Raw genomic sequence first — 22,112 nt, forward strand, 5'->3', positions numbered from 1 at the left:
GCTAACACACACACACAACCACCTCTGAGATCTAGATCGCCCAAATGTTCAGAATGTGAGGCGGACACTGACCCGCGGGTCCCAAGGCATGACAGCCCTCTGCAACCCTGCGAAAGCAATTGGGAAAATCCCATCTTTTCGTGATGTAAAAGTGCGTACCAGCAACCGGAATGGCATTTCCTGCACCTGGGAGAGCCCAGCAGTGACGGGAGTTCAAGGAGCGTCTGTTTAGATGGAGCGTGCGAGTCCAGTGCAGGGGCCTCCCCTCTCGGACTCTGGCCGCAGTGTGGGCCTGACGGTTCTGTGCTCGCAGGGATCAATCCCGAGGCTCTGCGTGCCAGGCGTGTGCTCCAGCCCCAAGGCTCTGCTCTAGTTCATGGGTTCACGAAGTTCCCTTTCTAGTTTCTGGTTCTATAGCTGAGTAACAGATAGTTGGATTTGCCCAGCCAAATCAAGCACATCACTGTCACTCTCACTGTCACTGTCATCCCGTTGCTCATCGATTTGCTCGAGCACGCACCAGTAACGTCTCCAGTGTGAGACTTGCTGTTACTGTTTTTGACATATCGAATATGCCACGTGTAGCTTGCCAGGCTCTGCCGTGGGGGCAGGATACTCTCGGTAGCTTGCCGGGCTCTCCCAGAGGGATGGAGGAACCGAACCCGGGTCGGCCGCATGCAAGGCAAACGCCCTACCTGCTGCACTATTGCTCCAGCCCAAATCAAGCACATCAGAGACATTAAATCGTAAAGACAAAAGTCTTGAAAGCAAAGACAAGTACCTGCCCGCGTGCTGGGCCTAGGAAGGGGAGAGCGCTGTGGCCTCCCGGGCAGACGCCATGCACAGACGGGGCAAGGAGGCGAGCAGGCTGGAGAAACAGGTGGGAAAGCACGATGCTTTCAGGCTGGACCCCCACTGTCCCCTGAACACACCCCGTCTGCCCCCAGTTCCGATATGGGGAACACTTGTGTGCAAATGTGCCTCCTTCTCCAGGGAGCCAGCCAGCCAGACCCATGTCCCGCACTGACGCGCTGCAATCTTCCCAAATCCTCTCCGGGTTGGTCCCAACAGCACCATATTCGACCGTGACACAAAACTTTTGGCTCATGTGATGGCCTCAAACAAGCTGACTGGGGCTCAAAGTTTAAACACGCAGGTGTGAAGTGCCTGGGCCGGGCAGGAGAGCCGGTTCCCGGCCCCGTCTGCCAGCACGGGAGGGGAGTCCTGCCCCTCTTACCTCTGCTCCCGACCCCGGGCCCGGGGAGTCCACTTTCCTCTTCTTCCTTGGCCCAATGGCCGCCAGTGCCGTGAGGTTGGCATCACGCTGCCGCATCTGTGCCAGCTCCTGTTGCTGCATCTTTGTTTGGAAAGTGAAGAGAAGGGTCGTTCATGCACAGGCAGAGCCACAGAGTGGGCCCCCACATCCCTAAACGGAGATGCATTTAACAAATGGGCTCCTTTCACGCAGTAAGAACATTCCACAGTCCTGAAGGTAATAAAGCAACACACACTCATCTCCCAAGTTCAGAAGCAAGAGGATCTTTAAATCCACACAACAGCCTCCCCGCGAGACCGAGTGCGGGCCCCCCTGCCCAAGGGGCCTCGAACACGCACCTCTTTTGCTTTCTGTTTCAACCTTAACTGCTCTGGATCTTCTTGTCTGGATCGAGACTGTTGGCAAAGCAAGAGGAAGCAGCGTGTCAGGTGAGCACGTTGTTTGAGTGACAGACAGGCCCCACGACAAAACCACATGCCTTGTCTGGGACCACACCCAGTGGTGCTCAGGAACCACTCCTGGAGGGCTCGAGACCCTGGTGGCACTGGGAAGGAAGCCAGGTCAGCGCTATGCAAGGCAGCGCCCAGCAGCTGTACAATCACGCCGCCCCGACCACGTGCCTCTCGCAGCCCTGACTGCGCGCCACGGGCAGGAAAGGGAAGTTTCTCTTCCAAAGCGGCCGTGTGAGCAAGGACGTGGTCTCACGAGTGCTCCCTGGGCCCCGCCGAGGAGGCAGAGCATGAGCTGACCGAGAGTGGCGGACACTTGCCTTGGCTGCTCGCATCAAGATCTCCCTTTCCTGCTCATCTTTCCTTTGTTTCTCGATCTGATCAAGCTGTTCGAAGAACTTGAGCTGAGCCCGGACGTCACTGGCCTGCTCGTATCGGTCATCGTCCTACAGCAGGGTTGCAGATGGTGACTGTCGCATAGGTGGGTGCCCCCAGTCCCCAGGCCCACAAAGCAGAGAGCAGAGGCAGCTCCCCCTGCCGGGGGCACAGGACACTCGGCCCAGACAGTCACTCTGGCACCTGAGGCCCCTTCCCACCCCTGCCAGCCGTGCCAGGCACATGACCTGGCCTGCACAGGGCGGTTCCCGGCCCACAGGCATCTGGAAGCTGGCGGACTGACCCCTGCACACAGCTGCCGCTGGGACTTGGACCTGGCGATCCACCTGGGTCCCTCAGTCCGACTCAGAGACAGACACTCCCTGCTGTGCACCCCCCGCAGTGCAAACCCCACGGCCCGCGTCTCGACACCATCGGGAGCCACGGCAGGCCACGTCAGCACCGGACACTGGGCGTATCCAGGGGACCCCACGAGCTATCCAGGTAAGCCAACACCCTCCAGCAGGCCCCTCCACGCCTCCTCCTGAGGACCCACCCCTGCCTGCCCAGACAGGCCTTCCCAGGGCCTCCCGGGGGCCGCCAGGGCCGGGCACCTTGTAGGAGAAGTTCTTCTGCTGCGCCGTCTCTGAGATCTTCTCCACCAGGTTCTGGAGCCTCTGCTGCGTGGCGTGGGACACGTAGCTCACCACGTCCGGATGCAGCTCCGTGATGCCGTGCTTCTTACCTGCGGGATGGGGATGGCGTCACGGCCGCGGCGGCTGCTCTGCTCCTGCTGCTCCCCTGAGCACCTGGGGCGGCCCCGGGAGGCGGGGTCCTGCCACAGGCCGCCGAGCCCTGGCTACAGGGCTCGCACCTGACCCCGGGCCACCCAGCCAGAGACCGTCCCTGCGGTGGCTTGGCCAGGCACCACCCACCGATCTCCAAGATCCGTCTCTGCAGCGGCGCCGGCAGCAGGAAGGTCTCGTCCTTGCACGACCGAGTGAGGGTGCCCACCAGCTCCGAGTTGGTGGCCAGGATCCTGGCACTCTCTTCCGACAGGTTGACCCCGGCCATCGAGGCGACGTCGTTGATGTCGTCATCGTCCCTGCAGAGAGAGACTGCTCGTCCAGACGGCCCACAAGCACGGGAAGACAAGCTCAGTGGGCAGCCGCCACGGGAGCTATGAGGGGACCGAGGAAGGCTCAGACCCCGGCACTGCACTGGCCCCCAGCAGTAAGCCAGGCTGTGTCCTGAGAAAGTGACCGCTCTGGACGAAGGAAATACCAGCAGGAGCGAGCCTGAGGCTCTGCACAGACAGAAAGGCAAGGGGACACACGGACACACGGACGAAAGGGCCACGGAGATGGGGCGGGTGAACGGAACACAGATCTATGCCAGGGCAGGACGAGATGGGCCCAAGCAGGGGCAGGACGGATGGACGGACGGGCCTGGCCTGTGCAGGGGCAGGAGGACGGATGGACAGACAGGCCTGGCCTGTGCAGGGGCAGGAGGACAGACGACGGGCGGGCCTGGCCTGTGCAGGGGCAGGAGGACAGACGGATGGACGGGCCTGGCCTGTGCAGGGGCAGGAGGACAGACGGATGGACAGACTGGTCGGCTGACCTGTGCAGGGCGCCCTGAGCATGCCAAGTAAGAGGCGGCACACCAACCACTGTACCGGCCCTCACAACCTGGGGAAGAGCAAGGCCTCCCACCCAGGGTCCCCTTCTCTCTGGAAAGGGTCTGGAAACCCTGCAGAGCTCTGGCGTGACCAACTGTCCCAGGAGAGCCCGCAGCCAACAGGTCCCAAGTGAACCAGGTGCCGCCTGCTGCCGGAGCTCAGGTCTCATGAGGAATGGAATTCCACGTGAGGCGGGGGGCATCGCCGGCTGCTCCCCTCAGGGCTGCTGTCCTCTGCCCCGGCTGACCCTGCATGGGCGCCCGGGAAGGGTCTCTGCAGTCTGCCTGCGCTGGTCCAGCTCAGGGACCCGAGTCACACTGCAGCCCTGGCACGAGCACACTTGTTTCCCTTTGCCCCACCTCCAGGCTCCCTCTGCAACAAAGCGGAGCCAAGGCCCCCCACTGTCCCATGGACGTGCCTTCTGTTCTGTCTGGGGCATGTCCAGCAGCACTCGGGGGTCCACACAGCACGGGATCAAACCCAGGGCTCCAGCCCTCCGGGCACACCGCGGCCCGATCTTGGTGTCTAGTGGGGTGGCTCAGGCCCAGGGTCACCCACACACAAGGCGGTGGCTGAGGGTTGAGGCACAGCACACACACCCCGCAGCCGGCTGCCTGGACACGTCCTGCTGGGACACTGAGCCCAGCTCGGGCCACCACCACTGGCACAGCCACGACCAAGCCTATGACTAAGACTAGGGCAGGGCCTCGGCTGCGTCCGTCACCCCACACGGCCTGCGAGGGGCAGGAAGAGCTTCCTGGAGGGCCAGGTTGCGGGTAACAGAGGCCACGCACGGCCCAGGGTCAACCCCGGAGCAGAGGGCCCATCTGAGCCCAGAGGTTTCGGCCCCCACGCTTTCCAGCTGACCGGGGGGGATAGAGCAGCGACCCGCCCCGCAGCCTGGGGCCCGGCACCCCGTCCTTACCGGAAAGAGCCACCCGCGGGCTCCTTGAGTCTGTTCTTCTGCGCTGCCACCGCTTGGGCCGAGACCGCAGAGAGAGCTTTGGTTCCAGGCAGCGCCGCAGGCCTCACCACGGGGACTGCAGGGCAGAAGGCACGGGTGACCCCACCGGGCCCCGGCACGGGCACCTGACAGCCCGTCCGCCCGAGATGTGGGGTGCCAGCTCAGCGCCAGGCTCCCACACGGCCCTCCTGCGGGCGCCCGGGCAACAGGCTGCGTGCGGACGGCCACGGGGGACGAGAGCAGGCGACACGCCGGTGGTGGCTGCCCAGCGCGGCCTCACCTGGCTGCAGCTGGTTCAGCTGGATGTGCTGCGGCGTCGTCAGCACGATGCGACTGTGGGGCTGCCGGAGTGCGACCATGGGCGTCTGCGTCAGGGTCACCTGGGGGGGCCGGAGCAGCGTCCCCGGCTTCGGCGGCTGCTGGATCACCTGCGACAGAGCCACAGCCCTGGTGAGCACTCCATGCCTGTGGCCCGCTGGAGGCCTCGCACGACGCTCACGGTCCTGAGGGAACTGCGGCCAGGGCACAGGTCAAGGGTCACCCCCTTCATTTCCTCTCCCAGGGCGCTCTTGACCTTTTCCCTCGGCGCTGGGCACCCTGGACCTGCTCGCTCCCCTGTCCGCACCTCCCTGCCCGGCCCGGGGAAACGGAGGCACAGGTCGAACAGCCACACAGCAGCCAGGCTGGGTCGGGAAGGAACCCGGCAAGGGGGCTCCTCCTTTTTTTTTTTGCTTTTTGGGTCACACCTGGCGATGCACAGGGGTTACTCCTAGCTCTGCACTCAGGGATCACTCCTGGCGGTGCTCAGGGGACCATATGGGATGCTGGGAATCAAACCCGGGTCGGTTGCGTGCAAGGCAAATACCCTACCCGCTGTGCTATCACTCCAGCCCCGCTCCTCCTTTCCACATCGCCCGGAGCTCAGGAAGACAGAGAGGGGAGGTAACAGGCCAGGCCACACTCTGCCACTGCACCCGTGACCGGCGAGCAGGGAGCCCGCACGGCCGCACCCTCCCACTCACACTCAGAGCCGACCTGGCCCATGGAGACTCCGGCCACAGACCACGCACCAACGGTCCCTCCTGCAGAGCAGGCCCAAAGTTGGGCCGTGAGCCCACGCAGAGTGTGGCGGGGCGAGGCACAGACTACTCTGGAACAGGGCGTAGGCCGGACCCTCCGCCCACGCATCTTGGACCACTGCTTGTGACCCCTGTGGCCAGCAACGCCCCAGACACGGCGAAGTCCCGGGCCACTGGGTGGAAGCGCAGGCGTGTCTGGTTCTGTGGAACCACACACAGGCCCCCGCCCGCACGCCCACCACGCTCATCGGTGTCCCGCTCTGCCAGGTGGGCTCGGAGCCGCGGCCCAGTAGGGGGGTGGCCCGGCTCTCGCCTTCATACCAGCGGTGTGGGCTGCCCGGGCTTGCCAGCGCCCACCTGTGTGGGCTGCGTGAGGCTGATGACGGGGGGCTGCAGGGCACTGGTCACGGTGGCCGCGGTCTTCCCGGCCGTGCGCTGCATGGAGCTGCTGAGCACCACGGCCGTGAGGGCCGTGGTGGCCTGCGAGGCGGGCGGCGGCTGCTGCTGGCTCTGCTGGATGAAGGCCGCGGAGTCGGGCGTCAGCTGTCTCAAGGCGGGCAAGCTCCTCTGGGCACAAAGACAGACCGGGCTTGGCAAGTGGGCAGAGGGCGGCGAGAGGCCTGGCCGCCCCGTCCCCGGGGGGGGAGCTGAGCACACGCGGCGCCACACCTCCCTCGGGGGCAAGACCACGCGGAGCCGCAGCCAGGCACGGCCGGTACTGGGTGACCGGCAGCACCGGGCCGGGTGCCTCTGAGCTCTTCTGGGGCCCTGCCCCACCCCAGGAAGTTCTTCCTGGCGCTGCCCCCGAGCCCCCGTGTCCCCAGAACAAGTCCCCTGCCGCCCGCCACCACCAGGAGCAGAAGGCCCCGGCCTGTGAAATTACCTTCAGGAAAGGCACAAGGTAAGGTTGAGGTGAAGAATTAAGTTCCCGGTATAACCGACTCGTGAAATCCTCGGCTTCGATCTTCCCGTCCTGAAAGGCAGAGTCCGAGATGCGGCTGTGGGCCCCAACCCGCAGCCCCGAGGAGCAGCCTCGGCCCAGAGCCTCTCGCCACACCTCCAGCCCCTGCCACAGCTGGGCCCAGGCGTTCAGAGGCAGCCGCTGGCTTCCAGCTGTCCACCAGCACCGCGGGCGCCCGGTGTGAGCCCCCCACCCCGGGTGAGGGCCCTATGGCACGGGGTCCTGGCGAGAGCCGGGCCAGGGCTCCTGGGTGTGGTCCGTGGGCACCACCACGCCACAGAGCAGCGCAGACGGGAGGGGCCACACCCGTCGTACGCCAACACCCCCAGCCGGGGAGGGGCACGCGAAGTGCTGGGGGCAGCCCAACACTGCCAGCCCCCAACCCGACCCGCCCTGCACCCCTCTCATCGACCATCCCTGGCAAGGAATCAGAGGTGAGAAGTGGGCAGGAGAGACGAGGCAGGTGGGGCCAGACCCCCCAGCAGGCCCTGACCTGGACAGTGGAGCAGGCCCTGCAGAGCCTGCAGATGGGCAGCTGGGGCCATCCTCACACGATGCCCACCTGCCCCCGCAGGAGAGGGGGCGGCCGGCACACCCCCCACCTCAGGCATCCTCAGGGGCCATCAGAGCCGGGCAGGTGCTGGACAGGCACATGCAAGCCCCGCCCCCAGAGACCACGCTGAGCCGGGCCCGCCCCTGCGCTGCCCAGAGTGCCTCACCAGTAAGTTCTGAACGAGTTCCTTCACATTGGCAGCCGTCTCCGTGGACTGTTTGCCGGACGAAGCCAGCTTGATCAGCGTTGACAGGAAGTTCTTACACTTCTTCACGTTCTCCATCGTCTCCTGCACCCGGAAGACAGAGAGTGGAATGCGTGGGCCGGGAGGCAGGACAGGGGCCTCACCAGGGGCCTGTGCCAGGCCCGGGGGACAGAACCGGGACATCAGTGCTTCCTAAACAAGGAGTCTGTCCCGGCCTGAGGGGAGGCAGAGACCACGGCACCTGCTCTGCAGGGCCAGGTGAGCCAAACTGACACGCGGGAAATCTGCAGCCCGCTCAGCCCCACTAGGCCAGCAGGACACTGACCCGGTCACCCGAGCACAGCACACAGCGTGCACAGCCCCCCAGCGCCTCTCGGCCCATGGGACCAACAGTGACAAACCCCAACCAGAGAGCCTGAGAGGGCACCAGGGCAGACCAGGACAGCAGGTCACCAGGCAAGAACAGGCATCCCTCTGGCACAGGCGCACACAAAGACACGTGCAGACACACACACGCACACAGACACACATCAATGCACACAGACACACACGCATAGACACACAGAGACAGGCACGAAGATACAAAGACAAGCATGCACACTGCAGACACACACACACGCATAAACACACGCAGAGACAGGCACGCAGACACACGCAAAGACAAGCATGCACACTGGCAGACACGCACATACACGCATACACACAGAGACAAAAACAAGCTCACACAGGCACATACACAGATATGCACACACAGACACTCGCAGAGGAATGCACAGACACGCACACACACAGGCACACACGCAGACAGAGGCACATGCACACACACGCAGAGACATACACAGGCACACACATATGTACACAGACACACTCACAGAGAGGCACGTGCATACACACACGAAGACACACGCGGATATACACAGGCGCGCGCACACACACACACAGGAGCACACTACATGCACTTAGATATATACAAGAAGATACACAGGCAAACACACAGACATGCAGGCACACACACACAAAGATGCACAGGCACATACACAGACATACACACACAGAAGCACACTAACATGCACTCACACATAATACACTCACACGAGCACATGCAAATGCATGCACACACATGCACACATGCATGCACTCACATGTATGCACATAGATGCACTCATGTGCATGAACATGCACACACTTACACACATAAGTGCATACACACATGCACACATACATGCACACATGTATGCACACAGACGCACTCATGTGCGTGAACATGCACACACTTACACACACAAGTACATACACACATGTATGCACATACGCACGCTCACTCACACACATGCACGCACAGGACTGCACCTTCTGCTTGCCCACAGGCGGCCATGCCCCGTGCCCGGGGCCTGGGAGGGGCCTGCAGATGTCTGTGCTCACACAGTTCCCAGGGCAGGGGGAGGCCAGGCCAGCCTCAAGGAGACTCACTGTGGCGGCCGCAGAGGTGGTGGTGGGCCCGGGTACTGCTCGCTGAGGGGTCCCCGTCTGCACAGCTGTTGCCGTCCCGAGTGCCGTGGTCTGGGCTGTGCCGCCCAAGACCAACTGAGGCTGGGAGAAGCAGACACAGGTGAAGGGAACCGGGGCCCAGCACATGGCCCTGAGACCACACGGAACGGAGGGAGGCTCATGCCAAGGGCTGTCTGGGCCTCTCCCCCGGCCCCACCCGCCGGACAGCACCAGGACAGCAGCGCCCGCCCGCACAGGCCCGTGCGGACACAGGCTGCGTCCCGGCACCACGCAAAGGGGAAGGAGGATCCTCGGCCCGACGTGGCTGTGGCCCCAGGGAGACGCGCGCCACTCGCACCCCTCACCTGCACGCCAGGGGAGCGCTGCAGAGCGGCGGCGGGCTGCACCGTCGTCGGGGCCTGAGACACTTGCTTGATGATGGTAGTAGGGGTCACCTGACGAGCAATGATGGGGGTCCCAGGTGCCTGGGAAGAGGGTGGGGTCAGGACTCACCCCCACCCGGGACCCCCAGCCCTGCGGGGAGGGAGGGTCAGAGTTCACCCCTACCTGGAGCCCCGAGCCTGAGGGGGGGACAAAGCCCAGGGATCACCCGACACCTGGGGCCCCCCCAGCCTGGGCCCAGGCATCTGACAGGTCAAAGCGGCAGCCCTGGCCCCGGGCCTCCGGGAGCAAGAGGGGCGGGCACACGGGCCGTCCTAGGGGTCCAGACTCACGGGCCCCTCACGCAGGCTCTGGCCAATGGGCCCCAGTGTCCAGTGGGACAAGTGACCACTCCTGCCTATGCCCACAGGCTGTAGAGGAGCCCAGGGCCAGGAGTGGACCCCAGACAGGGACTGCGTGCCGTGGCCAGGGACAGCTCCTCCGCCCACATGCTGAGCCCGAAAATGCTGCCTGTGGCTTCCGCAGCCCCTGGCACTGGGCTGGCCGGGGGTGAGCTCCCAGGCACATCCCACCCCTCCCACCGGGAAGGGAACCAGCTGGCCAGACTGGCCAGGGGCCACTGCAGGACAGCGGGACTGGGGACAGCGGAGACACCCCAGGACCAGGGTCAGGCGGGGGGTGGGTGCAGCCTGACCCTGCCCAGCTCGCTCACAGGGACGTGGCCTGACTCACCTGTACCGTGGAGATCTGCACGGGGGGGGCACTGGTGGGGGTTGCAGGGCGGGGTGCCATGGGGGTCTGCGGCTGGGCCTGCGCGTGGGCCTGCGCCTGCATCTGGGCCAAGGCCTGCTGAGGGATCATGAGCAACTGCCCGTTCTCGCTCCGCACGAGGACCATGCCTGGGGGAGGACTGGCCGTCAGGACACGCCCCCGCCCGGACATGGCAGCTCCACAAGCTCAGACGGCCTGGCCGGAGGACCTTGCCCAGGGCCGCTGGGACCTTCCTTCCGCATCTGTCGCCCAGTGAGCCGTGTCCACCAGGTGCCACGGGCCTTCCACACCCTGTGCCCTTGGTCCCTGCTCTCCCTGGTGGCTGACCGGCCCACTGCCACACAGGCCACAGGGAAGTCGCACTGGCCGTCCCGCCCCCACACAGGCTTGCCAGCACCCGTCAGGCAGATGCCCCAGCAAGGGGAGCCCCGGGGAGCAGAGCGAGCTGCCTGGAGTCCAGTGACAGCACAGTGGGGAAGGCACTGCCCTGCAGGCAGCCCCCCTGGGTTCCGTCCCCACCACCATGTGTGGTTCCATGCTCCACCGGGACTGATCCCTGAGCAACACCAGGTGTGGCCCAGAAACAGAGAGGGGGAGACAGACAGAGATGCACAGGGTCCTCCGAGACGCTTCGGGAAAAGGAGAGTGGCGCTTCCCTGCAAATGCCCCTTTCGGAGAGTAGCAGAGCGAGCACTAGGGCTCGGGCTCTGCCTCACACATGGCCAAGCCCAGCTCCAGCTCCACCCGGAGTGACCCGCGTGATGAGGCCAGGCCGGCCCGCACAGCAGGGCTCCAGGTCGCCCTCCACACAGTGCCCCGTGCCCGTGGACCCGGCGGGGGAGAGGGCAGACAAGCCGGACAAGTGCCCAGGGCAGCGCCGCTGAGGCCAGGGGCCAGGGCAGGTGAGGAGCAGCGGAGCCGAGCGCCCGCCTGTGCCCGCCCGTCCCCGCAGGGCTGGGCAGGACAGGCCGTGTGGCTGGGGCCACGTCCCGGAGTCCCACACACCAGGCCTGGTGGACAGCAGGGAGACAGCGGGTCCCTCCCGGCCCCCACAGCCACAGTACTCAGGAGGGCCCGGGGCGGGGGAGAGAAACCAGGAGGCCCAGTGCGAGGGCCGCTTCCCGCCCCCCCCACACAGGCGGGCACAGAACTCACTCACGAGCAGTGAGCCCCGAGGCCCAGTCCAGAGCCAGCGGTGACGGCTCAGACACGCAGCCACACACGCTGGGGCGGGCTGGGACCCTGCAGAAGTTCAGGAGCAGCGCCCGGCCACACCCACACTGCCCGGTGGGGCCACAGGCCCGAGCCCCGTCCGCTCCCAGTGGGTGGGGAAGTGCCCACCAGGACCCCGTGCCCCCACCTGGTGGTGGGCAGCATCCCCAGCAAAGCCCGAGAACCGCCCGGCGCACGGGCCAGGGCTCTCCTGGGCAGCACTGAGAAGCAGGTGACCGGAGTACAGGACGGGCCCGCAGACCACACCCACGGCACGGGGAGCCGCCCCGAGGAAGCCTGCACCCAGGCTCCTGCGACCCCCGCAACCACCACACCGGGAACACCCCCCTACAGCCGCCAGCGGGCACAGAACTGACATCTGGGCTTCCTGGGAGCAGCCCCGAGGGGGAGCAAGCCAGAGTGCCCGGAGGCACGGGAAGTGCCCTGTGCCGGGGTCTCTCTGCAGCTGTCCGGGCAGAGAGGGCTGGGGCTCCCACAACGCTCCCGGCATCAGAAGAAAACCACATCACCTGGTCCAGAGTGCTGCGAAGCCACGCCAGCTCTTCCAGGGACAGGTAACCCTCTCGGGCATCCCAGGTCAACCGTGGCCCAGCCCTGCGAGCCACAGCACTACAGCAGAAGACAGCGGAACTGCCCGTCAGGTGCGGGGGTGGCCCGGAACCCTCAGCCTGAGCCAGCAGGTGCTCTGACTACTCTGACACACGGAAGACCGTGCACGCCTCATGGGTTGAGGGCACCACAGAGTCAGTGCGCGCACGCACACACGCGCGCGCGCACACACACACACACACACATATGCAGATGCTGGGGACAGAGGGACCCCTTGCCCCGACCCTCACAACGAAGCCTGTGTGGCCACCTGCGCCACACAGACAGACGCACAGACGCACAGACGCACAGATTCACAGACCCAGAGACAGACACACAGGCACACAGACGCAGACACACAGACACACAGACGCACAGATTCACAATCCCATAGACAGATGCACTTCACTGACCCACAACAGACCCACCGCACTTCAGAGAGAGACAGACAGACAGACCCCCAGAAACAGATAGACAAACCCACAGACAGACCCATAGACACAGACCCACAGACACAGCCAGACCCACGGCCAGCCAGGCGCAGGCTCACCCTGCCGACACACACAGCCCCGGTCTGGACGAGGTCCCTTTAAGAAACTCTTACGCTCTGGCCAGATGAGGATGCTCTGGAGTCTGGGGGGGCTCCACGCAGCTGACCCTTCAGTCCCCAGCACCCATCTCCCCCGACACCACGGCTGGAGCCCATCACCGACCACCCTGGAGACAGCAGCCGGCTGCCCTGGCCACAGCACAGCGGGCACAGCCAGTCTGCCAACATGAGGCCAGCCTCGTGGCCACCACGCCTGGGCGTGCTCGGAGGAGCCAGGTCACAGGGTGACCCAGGACACAGCTGCGTATGTCTTAGTGTGCCTGGGTGCAGGGCCACACCCGGGGCGTGAGGGCTTACCGCTGGTGGGACTCAGGGGACCGAGTCCACGCTGGGGACTCCAGCTGGCTCGACCACGCGCAAGGCGAGCACCTGCCCACTGCACTCTCTCTGGCCAAGTTCTATCGTTTCTCAACGGCACCTCAGAGGTAGGGGCCTGGGGCGAGCACAGCGTCGGAGCACCTGCCTGGCACACGGCTGCACAGGAGCTCAAGCCCACACCCCACCTGCAGCTCTGCTGCGTGCCGGCCGCACTACACCAGGTGTGGGGGCACCACGGGGGTCGGAGGGGGCCCGCCAGTGCTCAGAGGGTCGCGGGCCCAGCACCCAGCAACAGCCTCCGGAGCACAGTCACAGGGGAGCCGGAATTCTCCCCTTGAAAACGAGAGGCAAAGGGCTGGCGGGAACAGCGAGTCACGTGCCTGACTCATACGCAGCCGACCTGCCTGGTCCCCGGGATCCCATCTGCCCGCAGAGCACCACCAGGAACGACCCCTGAGCATCCCCGAGGGGCCCCTCCTGCCCCCCCCCCAGGGAAGGCTGCAGGGAACACTGCTCTGTCGGTGGTGCCAGCCCAGCCCCCACGCCGGGTCCGACACGGGCGCCTGCCACCTCACAGCCACGCATCGAGGGTCTCCTGTGTTCCAGCACCAGCGAGCCCAGGGCACCCCGCCCCCGCCCCCCGCACAGGGGGGCACAAGTTCCCACAGCCACTCCCGTCAGTCCCACAGAGCACAGTGTGTCCCTCCCAGTGCTAACTCGGGGCGCCCGCGGGGCACCAGGCAGGCAGCGCTCAGATCTGGGGGAGGGGCAACCCTCTCCTCAGCACACACATCTGGTTGTCTTTGAAAAACTTGCAAAGCCACTTCACAAAGCTCACGCAGCCAGAAGCTAAAACAGGAATTAATGAAGCTCTCAGGGCAAGTCAGTATTTCTTAGAAGCTATTTCTCAGGGCCAGAGAGCGCACAGTGCAGAAAGCACCTGCCTTGCACATCTTGCTTGACTGGGGTCCGCTCCCCGGCACCCCATATGGATCCAAGTCCTGCCAGGACTGACCCTGAGCACAGAGCCGAGAGTAAATGCCCTGAGCACCACCAGGTATGGTCCAAAAACCAAAAGAATTTCCAAGCGGGGGCCTGAGAGACAGCACGAGCAGACAGGGCTGTACCTGATCTGCACAGGCTGGTCTGGTCCCCGGCACCCCACTGGGACCCGAGCCCCGCCAGTAGTAATCCCCGAGTGCAGAGCCAGAGTTAAGTCCTAAGCACCGCCAGGTGTGGCCCCCGAATACTTAAAGATTAAAAGATACTACAAAGGGGGAGGGGAGTAATGGGCAGGGCGCTGTCAGCACATGCAGCCCACCTGGAAACGACCTCCAGCATCCTGCCCTGTCCCGAGCCCCACAGGGCGGGATCCCTGAGCACTGTCAAGATGGCCAAAACCCAAAAAAACTGAAAATTAAAAAATACTGAAAAGGGGCTACAGTGAGTACAGCAGGTTCAGTCCGAGCACCTGATATGGTCCCTTGAGCACTGTCAGGAGTGACCACTGGACACAGAGCCGGGAGTAAGTCTTGAGTAATGAGGGGTGCCCCCCCACACGAGTGCTTCAAAGTAACAAAACTCCTCTGCACATCAAACGAGTGAGATAACAAAGAATCTTCCCATCAACGTGAGACACGGAGCCAAAGGACGCCTCAATGTTCTACCACTCGCACAGGCCCTCATCCCATTCTGGCTTGGGACCCGGGGCAGTGCTCAGGGGGACTCTGGGTTTGGTGTTTGAGGTGGCTCCGGGCACCGGAGTCGGGCCTCAGGCACCCACGGTCTGTGCCCAGCCGCCCCTGGGCTCACGGCTCTCTTTCACGGCCACACCTGGTGGTACTCGGGGCTGACCGCGGGGCTGGGGGCCGGCCCCTGCCTCCCTCCGCAGCGCCAAGGCTCCTTCACAGAGGTGGGAGCAGCTGAGAAGATCAGACGGGGCTCCCTGCGCGCCCCCTGCTCTCTGGCACAGCGGCCGTGCCCACAGCCCGGGCCCTGCGTCCACTCCAGGCGCGGACGGGAAGCCCAACCCTCCCGTGAGCTGCCTGCAGAAACGCCCCTCAGCCCCGCCCCGGCCGGAGCAAGGGCGCGAGCCCCGGGACAGGCCCTGCACCCCGCTGTCCCGCAGCACCCGCCGCCTGCCGAGCCTCGGCCCCCGCACAGCGTGCGCCCAGGCAGCTCCCGAGACCACCCCCACGCCCACAGCCCGCAGCCCACAGCCCGCCGAGCGTCCCCAGCAGGGCAGCGGTGGACTCAGAGCGAAGGCCGCGGCCTCTGCTCACAGGAGCCGACACGGGGCGGTGGCACCCGCTTTCTCCGAGCAGCGCCGGGCAGACACGAGCCGGCGGCCCTGGGGGCGACGACAGCCCCCTGCCGAGGGCAGCCCCCGGCGAGGGCAGCGGTGCCATGACGGCCCCACCAGGACACCGCGAGTTGAAGGCCCAGGCCCAGCCCGATCACCCAGTGCGGCCGCGCAGGGAGGCCGGGAGGGGCCCAGAGCAGGCGCTGGCCTGGCTAAGCCCCGCTGAGTCTCCAGCACAAGGTTCCCTGAGCACAGGCCGGGGTCGCCGGGGCCACTGTCCCCCAGAAGCCCGCGCAGGGCCCAGAGCAAGAGCAGAGCAGCCAGCCCGGGCCCGGGCCCAGCACGTGTCCCCTCCAGGGGTAACTCCCGCGCACCCCTGGGGTGGCCCCAAGATAGAAAATCGCCACACAGCCGGGGCACAGAGAGGGCAGCCCCCGGCAGGCGGGCCAGCACCTGGACACCCACCGCGGCCTCCCCTCACCACCAAGCCCACCCAGCGGCTGGGGACGTGTCCCGAAGGACAGACCCACGGCCAGCGGCAACACGTCCCCGAGGCCGGCCGGGGACCAGCGGTCTGGGCAGCCGTGGCTCCCACCCCAGGAGTGGGAGACAAAGGGGGAGCAGGAGCCGCGCTGGGGTGCGCGCATGTCCCTGGGGTCCCGTCCCCTGCCGCGGCCACTCTACGCCCAGGACTGTGGCCAGCCAGGCAGCAGCCGGGGCCCTGGAAGCCCGTCCTGAGCTGACGCCCCTGCTGTCCCCCTGCGGGGGGAGCCCCTCCTGGGCCCGCCAAGGCATATCCATGGGCCAGGCTGCCTCGGGCCCCACCCAGACGCCCTGCAGGGACCACGGGAACATGGCACAGTGGCCTGTTTGGAGCCACGAGGCAGAACCAGTGACCGCCCACGGGCCGGCCACCTGCATGGAAACAGCCCAAGTCCTTCAGGTCACTCCCGGGCTCCAGACGGTCCCCAAGCACACGTCACAGAGAACCAGGTCCGAGTCTGCACTATACAAGTCTCCCCAGCACCCTGAGCACCAAGGGAGGAGCAGCCCCCAAGGACAGCAGAAGGAATGAAGGGAGGGAGGGAGCGAGGGGAGCAAGGCCAGGAGGGTGGCCCAGTGGCCTCGCCCACGGCCCGCTGCTGCCCAATCCCAGCCACATCCCCCGAGCACTGCCGCGTGACCCCTGAGCACAGAGCCAGGAGCCAGCCTGGTGACCCCTCCAACTCCAGTCTCAGAGATGTCCTCAGGGCCTCCGACCCGGTGAGACACAGAAGCAAAAGCAAGTGCTCGTCAGGGGCAGAGGCTAGCACAGCAGGCAGGGCACCTGTAAGCGTCGACCTGGATTCCATCCCAGGCTCCACACGGGGTCACTCCCCGAGCACTGCCAGGAGTGATCCCTGAACATCGCCAGGCGTGGTCCAAAAGAGAAAAACAAGTAAATACATAGGACACCACCAAAGGAAAAGTGTTCGACACAGCAAAATAAACCACCGTCCAAATGAAAAGGCAACTGACTGAATATATTTCCAAACCATACAGAAAACAAGGGATCAACACGCAAATACGTTTATTACTTAAAGAAAAAAACAAGGATTGCCAGGGCTGGAACGATAGCACAGCGGGCAGGGCGTTCGCTGCCTTGCACGCGGCCAACCGGGTTCAATTCCCAGCATCCTACAGGGTCCCCCGATACCGCCAGGAGTGATTCCTGAGTGCAGAGCCAGGAGTCAGCCCTGAGCTGTGACCCAAAAAGCAAAAAAAAAAAACAAGGATTTCAGAAATAGTACAGTGGGTAGGGCGCTCGCCTTGTATGCAGCCAACTCAGGTTCAATCCTGGGTACGGAGTAAGTCCTAAGTGGAGAGCCAGGAACTGCCCCTGAGGATCACCAGGTGTGGGCCAAAAAAAAAAGAAAGCAAAATAAAGTCAACTGAAAATGGACAAAGGACCTGAACAGTCATTTCCCCAAACGGAAGGGTTATTATCTAAAGAGAGCCAAGAGACACAGGAAGGGTTTTTCGGGGGTCTTTGGCCACACCCAGAGAGGCTAAGCACTTACTCCCGGCTCTATGCTCACTCCTGGCAAGGTTGGGGGCACCAAATGCAGTGCCAGGGGTCAGACCCAGGCAGGACAAGCGCAAGGCAACCACCCACTGCTGCTCTACCGCTCCTGACCTGCTTATCTTTTTAAAAAAAACAAAAACTTCTGAGCCACACCCAGCAGTGCTTGGGCGGGGCACGAGCGGGCTGGACCCAGGCCACCCGCTTACAGAGCCTGTGCACGAGCTCGGAGCATCCTGGCCCATCACCTCTAGCGACCAGGGAATGCAAAGTGGAACCTCCCACCAACAGGAATGGCCCGTCTCCCACGGGCAACGCACAGGGAGGGGTGGAGGGCCCCTACTACGAACAGCACAACCAGCACAGCCACTCAGGACCCAAAAGGAGAGATCAGGCCGGGGCGACACAGCAACAGGCTGCCAGGAATCAAGTGTGATCCCGAGGGACAGCACGACCAGCAGCTGGGGACCGAGTGTGATCCCAGAGAGACAGAGCTACGGGCTGCCGGGAATCAAGTGATCCCAGAGACAGAGCAACGGGCTGCTGGGAATCAAGTGATCCCAGAGACAGAGCAATGGGCTGCCGGGGACCAAGTGTGATCCTAGAGGGACAGTGACAGGTTGCCGGGGACCGAGTATGATCCCGGAGAGACAGAGCAACGGGCTGCTGGGAATCAAGTGTGATCCCAGAGACAGAGCGACGGGCTGCCGGGAATCAAGTGATCCCAGAGACAGAGCGACGGGCTGCTGGGGACTGAGTGTGATCCTAGAGGGACAGTGACAGGTTGCCGGGGACCGAGTGTGATCCTAGAGGGACAGTGACAGGTTGCCGGGGACCGAGTATGATCCCGGAGAGACAGAGCAACGGGCTGCTGGGAATCAAGTGTGATCCCAGAGACAGAGCGACGGGCTGCCGGGAATCAAGTGATCCCAGAGACAGAGCGACGGGCTGCTGGGGACTGAGTGTGATCCTAGAGGGACAGTGACAGGTTGCCGGGGACCGAGTGTGATCCTAGAGGGACAGTGACAGGTTGCCGGGGACCGAGTGTGATCCTAGAGGGACAGTGACAGGTTGCCGGGGACCGAGTGTGATCCTGGAGAGACAGAGCGACGGGCTGTCAGGGACCAACGGTGACTCTGGCACTCCCTGGTGCCTGAGCATCCCCAGGTGGGCCCCCAAACAGAGAGAACAGCAATTCCCTCTGTGCCATGACGGGTCCGAGCTGGAGCCCACGAGGCCAAAGTCCGGAACTGTAGCCCGCTATGGCAGTGCCCATTAGAGCAGCCCAGCACCCACGGACCGCGCACATGAAGGGTGGGGCGGGCTCAGCGGTCACTCCTCACCCCTCCCGTCACGGCAGACGGAGAAAGACCCCCCCAGGCCTCCAGCCTCATGTGTGCCACGCAGAAACCAAGCGGCCAGAAGCTGCCCCAGGCTGGGCAGGGCTTTTGGCCCTTCTGCACTTGCCCGTTTCACCTAAGAGTTTTGGGGGGTGTCAGGAGGGTGCTCGGGGCTCCCTCCTGACTGCACTCTTGGTGGTGCTGGGGATCAAACCGCACCAGCCACACGGGAGGCGCCACCCTGCCCCGTCCAGTCTCTCTGGCCCCATCCCCGACGAGCGTCTCTGTGATGCCAGGTGGGTGGAATAGGCACTTACTGGGAGTAAGCCATAAACTAAAGTAACTCCTTCCTGACCCTGCAGTCAATTCTGTGACCCCTATGGAGCCGGGGCCCAGTTCTGGGAGCCAAGGACAAGCCTCGCATGCAAGAGCCCCAAGTCTAAGCCCTGGCGTCCACAGGACCCCAGGCACCACCAGGCGTGCCCGGGGAGAGAAAGATCAGAGCACAGGCCCCGAGGGTTTTCTTTTGTTCTGAGGCCCCACCTGGACCTTGGGGATCGTGTGGGATGCCGCACTCACTGGGCCGCGCGTGGTAAGAACTCGTGTACCCTACTCGCTGCACAACCACTCCGGCCCTGAAACCTGTCTCCCTCAAGGAACAAAAGGCTGTTCCCGAGCTCTGGTCCCAGCGCCCCGGGAGTGGCCGCAGTGGCCACCGGGAGGGAGGGGCACGGCCACGCCACAGCCCGAGCCGGAGTCGCTGTAGGCAGAGACTGGGGCCTGCGCGGGCAGGCACCTGCCTTGCGGGCAGCTGATCCGCAGCTCCCCAAATGGTCCCAAGCCCTGCCAGGAGTGACCCCTGACTGCACAGGAGTCAGCCCTGAGCCACCGGACGGCCCAAACGAGAGAAAGGCGAGTCCCACTCCGAGGCTGCGGCCCCTCCGCAGAGCCCAGAACCTCGGGGCACGCGCGGCACACATCTGCCCCCGCTGCCGCCCGCGGAGCCCACCCCAGGCCCCGCGCCATCCCCGCTGGCCGGCTCTGAGGACAGCAAAGCAGGTGAGCCCCGGGCTCAACCCCCAGCACTCCAGGACGGCCACAGCCCGAAGCGCAGTCGTCTCCCTGGGACCCTCGGTCTCCCTGTTTCCAGCCCACACTCACACACCGCAAGCCACACATCCTGCTTCCAGAACCTTCCACTGGCCAGTCTGCAGCCTCTCCCAGCCAAGGCAAGCAGGGGCCCAGGGCACAGAGGCCCACGCTCACTGGCGCACGCAGCACTGAGTCCGGCAGCACGTGCGTGGGGCACCGGTCAGGCTTCCTCTCACAGGGCACCCAGAACCCACGGCCAGGGAGGGGCCGGCCAAGCTCTCCAGCCGGGGTACACAGGTCACCTGCTGCCCCAGGCCCCCCACCGAGGCCGGAAGTCAGGACCAGAACAGCCCCAGCCAGCGGGCACCCTGCGCAGGGGTGGGGCAGCACGCTGGCCACTGGGCACCAGGGAGCAGGGGCACAGGGCAGTGAGGACAGTGGGCGCCAAGGGGGGCGAGCAGGAAGAGGGGCAGGGCCAGGGCTGGTGCCAGCAGACCCAGAGCCCGAGGAGGACCCGCCTGGGGCAAAACTGTCCTGGGCCTCGGGTACGGGCGACGGTGCCCGTGACTGGGGGGCAGGGACCGGCCCCGAGAAAGGCTCTCCTGGCTGGCCGGGGGCCCCCGAGCCTGACCCCAGGCACCCACCCCCAAAGGTGGGGACCCCTAAGGAGAGGGAAAGGGAAACACCCACACACACAAGAAGCCCAGAGACGCGACGCCCCTCCTCCCCACACCCAGGCCGAGGACGCGTGGCCGGCCCCTTTCTCGGGAAGGCCACGCCCCTCCCCTGCTGCGCGGTCCCCTCTAGCCAAGGCGTCCACAGGGTCCCGGGCACCTGGACCCCCACGCCCCCAGCCCCCCTCTGGGCTCTGAGCAGCACAGAGCCAGCAGCCCCCAGGCAGACCCCTGACACAGACAGGCCCGCTGCACCCCTGCCCCAGGTGGCCCCTGAGGAGCTCGGAGAGCTGGCAGGGCCGGCCTCGGCACACCACCGCCACGCACACGCGCCCCGTCCTGCGGCTTCTCCTTAGAAAGCGGCACCCCGGCCCACTGCTGCGCGCACACCCCCGGCCAGGCCCTGGGCGCCACCTCCACCCAGAGCCTTCCGGAAACCTGCAGGCCAGGACGCACATGCCGACAAAGCCGTCCACCACCACCACAGAAGCCCCGGCGCGCGGTCTCCACGCGGCCAAGCCCCAGGTGTCCTGCCAGCCCGCCCCACACCCCTGCGGGGCCTCTGTCCAGGTCCCCCAGAGGACAGCATCTGTCCTGAAGCTCCCCCAGCCGGGTCCCCGCCGCCACGCCCCCGGGAATCCCGCAGCCCCCACCAGAAATGACATCCCCGACCGCCAGCTCCCGCTGCCCGCCCAGGGGACCCTCCATCCTCGGCCCTGCACTGCAGTCCCCGATCTGCCACCCTCACAGCACACCTCAGCGCCACCCAAGGCCCCCGTCCGACTCTCCACAGAGCCCTCCTGCAGCCTGCCCGCCCCACCTCACCCCTCACCCCGCCCTGTCCCAGCCCCCACACCCCTGTATCCCGACCTGTCCCAACACCCGCACCCCGACCTGTCCCAACCCCCTCACCCCTGTATCCCAACCTGTCCCAATCCCCGCACCCCGACCTGTCCCGACCCCCTCACCCCTGTATCCCAACGTGTCCCAACACCCGCACCCCTGTATCCCAACCTGTCCCAATCCGTGCACCCCGACCTGTCCCAACCCCCTCACCCCTGTATCCCAACGTGTCCCAACACCCGCACCCCTGTATCCTAACCTGTCCCAATCCCCGCACCCCGACCTGTCCCGACCCCCTCACCCCTGTACCCCAACCTGTCCAACCCCCTCACCCCATACCCTGACCTGTCCCAACCCCCTCACCGCATACCCCGACCTGTCCTGATCCCCTCACTCCTGTATCCTGACCTGTACCGATCCCCTCACCCCCATACCCTGACCTGTCCCAACCCTCTCACCCCATACCCCAACCTGTCCCGACCCCCTCACCCCTGTATCCTGACCTGTCCCAACCTTTTTCCCCAGTTTTCCGACCTACTTTGCCCCTGCTGTCCGCCCTGCCCCAGCCCACTTCAGCCCTGTATCCAGCCCTGCCGCCTTCCCTGCCTGGACCCACTTCACCCCCGTTGTCTGCCCTGGCCCCATCATCTCCCCCTATATCCTGCCTTGCCCCTTTCCACTTCTCCCCTGCTGCCACCCTATCTAGACCCACTTCCCTCCTACTACCTGCCTGCCCCATCACCTCACCCTGTATCCTGGCCCACCTCATCCCTGCCCGCCTCTCTCCGTGCCTGGACTGCCCCTGCCCACCAAGGGCGCAGGCACAGTGACCTCCAAACGATGCAG

The 22,112-nt window shown here is 65.0% G+C and overlaps 1 protein-coding gene across 1 annotated transcript in view; it reads right to left on the reverse strand.

Annotated features, from left to right (window-relative positions):
* The window catches only part of TAF4 (TATA-box binding protein associated factor 4), a 32,760-nt gene that overhangs the window by 5,976 nt on the left and 4,672 nt on the right, over positions 1 to 22,112 (reverse strand). Inside the window, exons 2-14 of the mRNA XM_055137382.1 lie at positions 10,166 to 10,332; positions 9,397 to 9,516; positions 9,014 to 9,133; positions 7,505 to 7,627; positions 6,708 to 6,797; positions 6,146 to 6,391; positions 5,026 to 5,173; positions 4,707 to 4,821; positions 3,036 to 3,205; positions 2,715 to 2,845; positions 2,046 to 2,171; positions 1,615 to 1,671; positions 1,238 to 1,357 (exon numbers count right to left, since the gene is read on the reverse strand). Coding sequence (XP_054993357.1) covers positions 1,238 to 1,357; positions 1,615 to 1,671; positions 2,046 to 2,171; positions 2,715 to 2,845; positions 3,036 to 3,205; positions 4,707 to 4,821; positions 5,026 to 5,173; positions 6,146 to 6,391; positions 6,708 to 6,797; positions 7,505 to 7,627; positions 9,014 to 9,133; positions 9,397 to 9,516; positions 10,166 to 10,332 — 1,733 coding nt within the window. The remainder of the gene's footprint in view (positions 1 to 1,237; positions 1,358 to 1,614; positions 1,672 to 2,045; positions 2,172 to 2,714; positions 2,846 to 3,035; positions 3,206 to 4,706; positions 4,822 to 5,025; positions 5,174 to 6,145; positions 6,392 to 6,707; positions 6,798 to 7,504; positions 7,628 to 9,013; positions 9,134 to 9,396; positions 9,517 to 10,165; positions 10,333 to 22,112) is intronic.

Source organism: Sorex araneus, chromosome 5, assembly GCF_027595985.1.
Source record: "Sorex araneus isolate mSorAra2 chromosome 5, mSorAra2.pri, whole genome shotgun sequence".
Taxonomy (NCBI): Eukaryota; Metazoa; Chordata; class Mammalia; order Eulipotyphla; family Soricidae; genus Sorex; species Sorex araneus.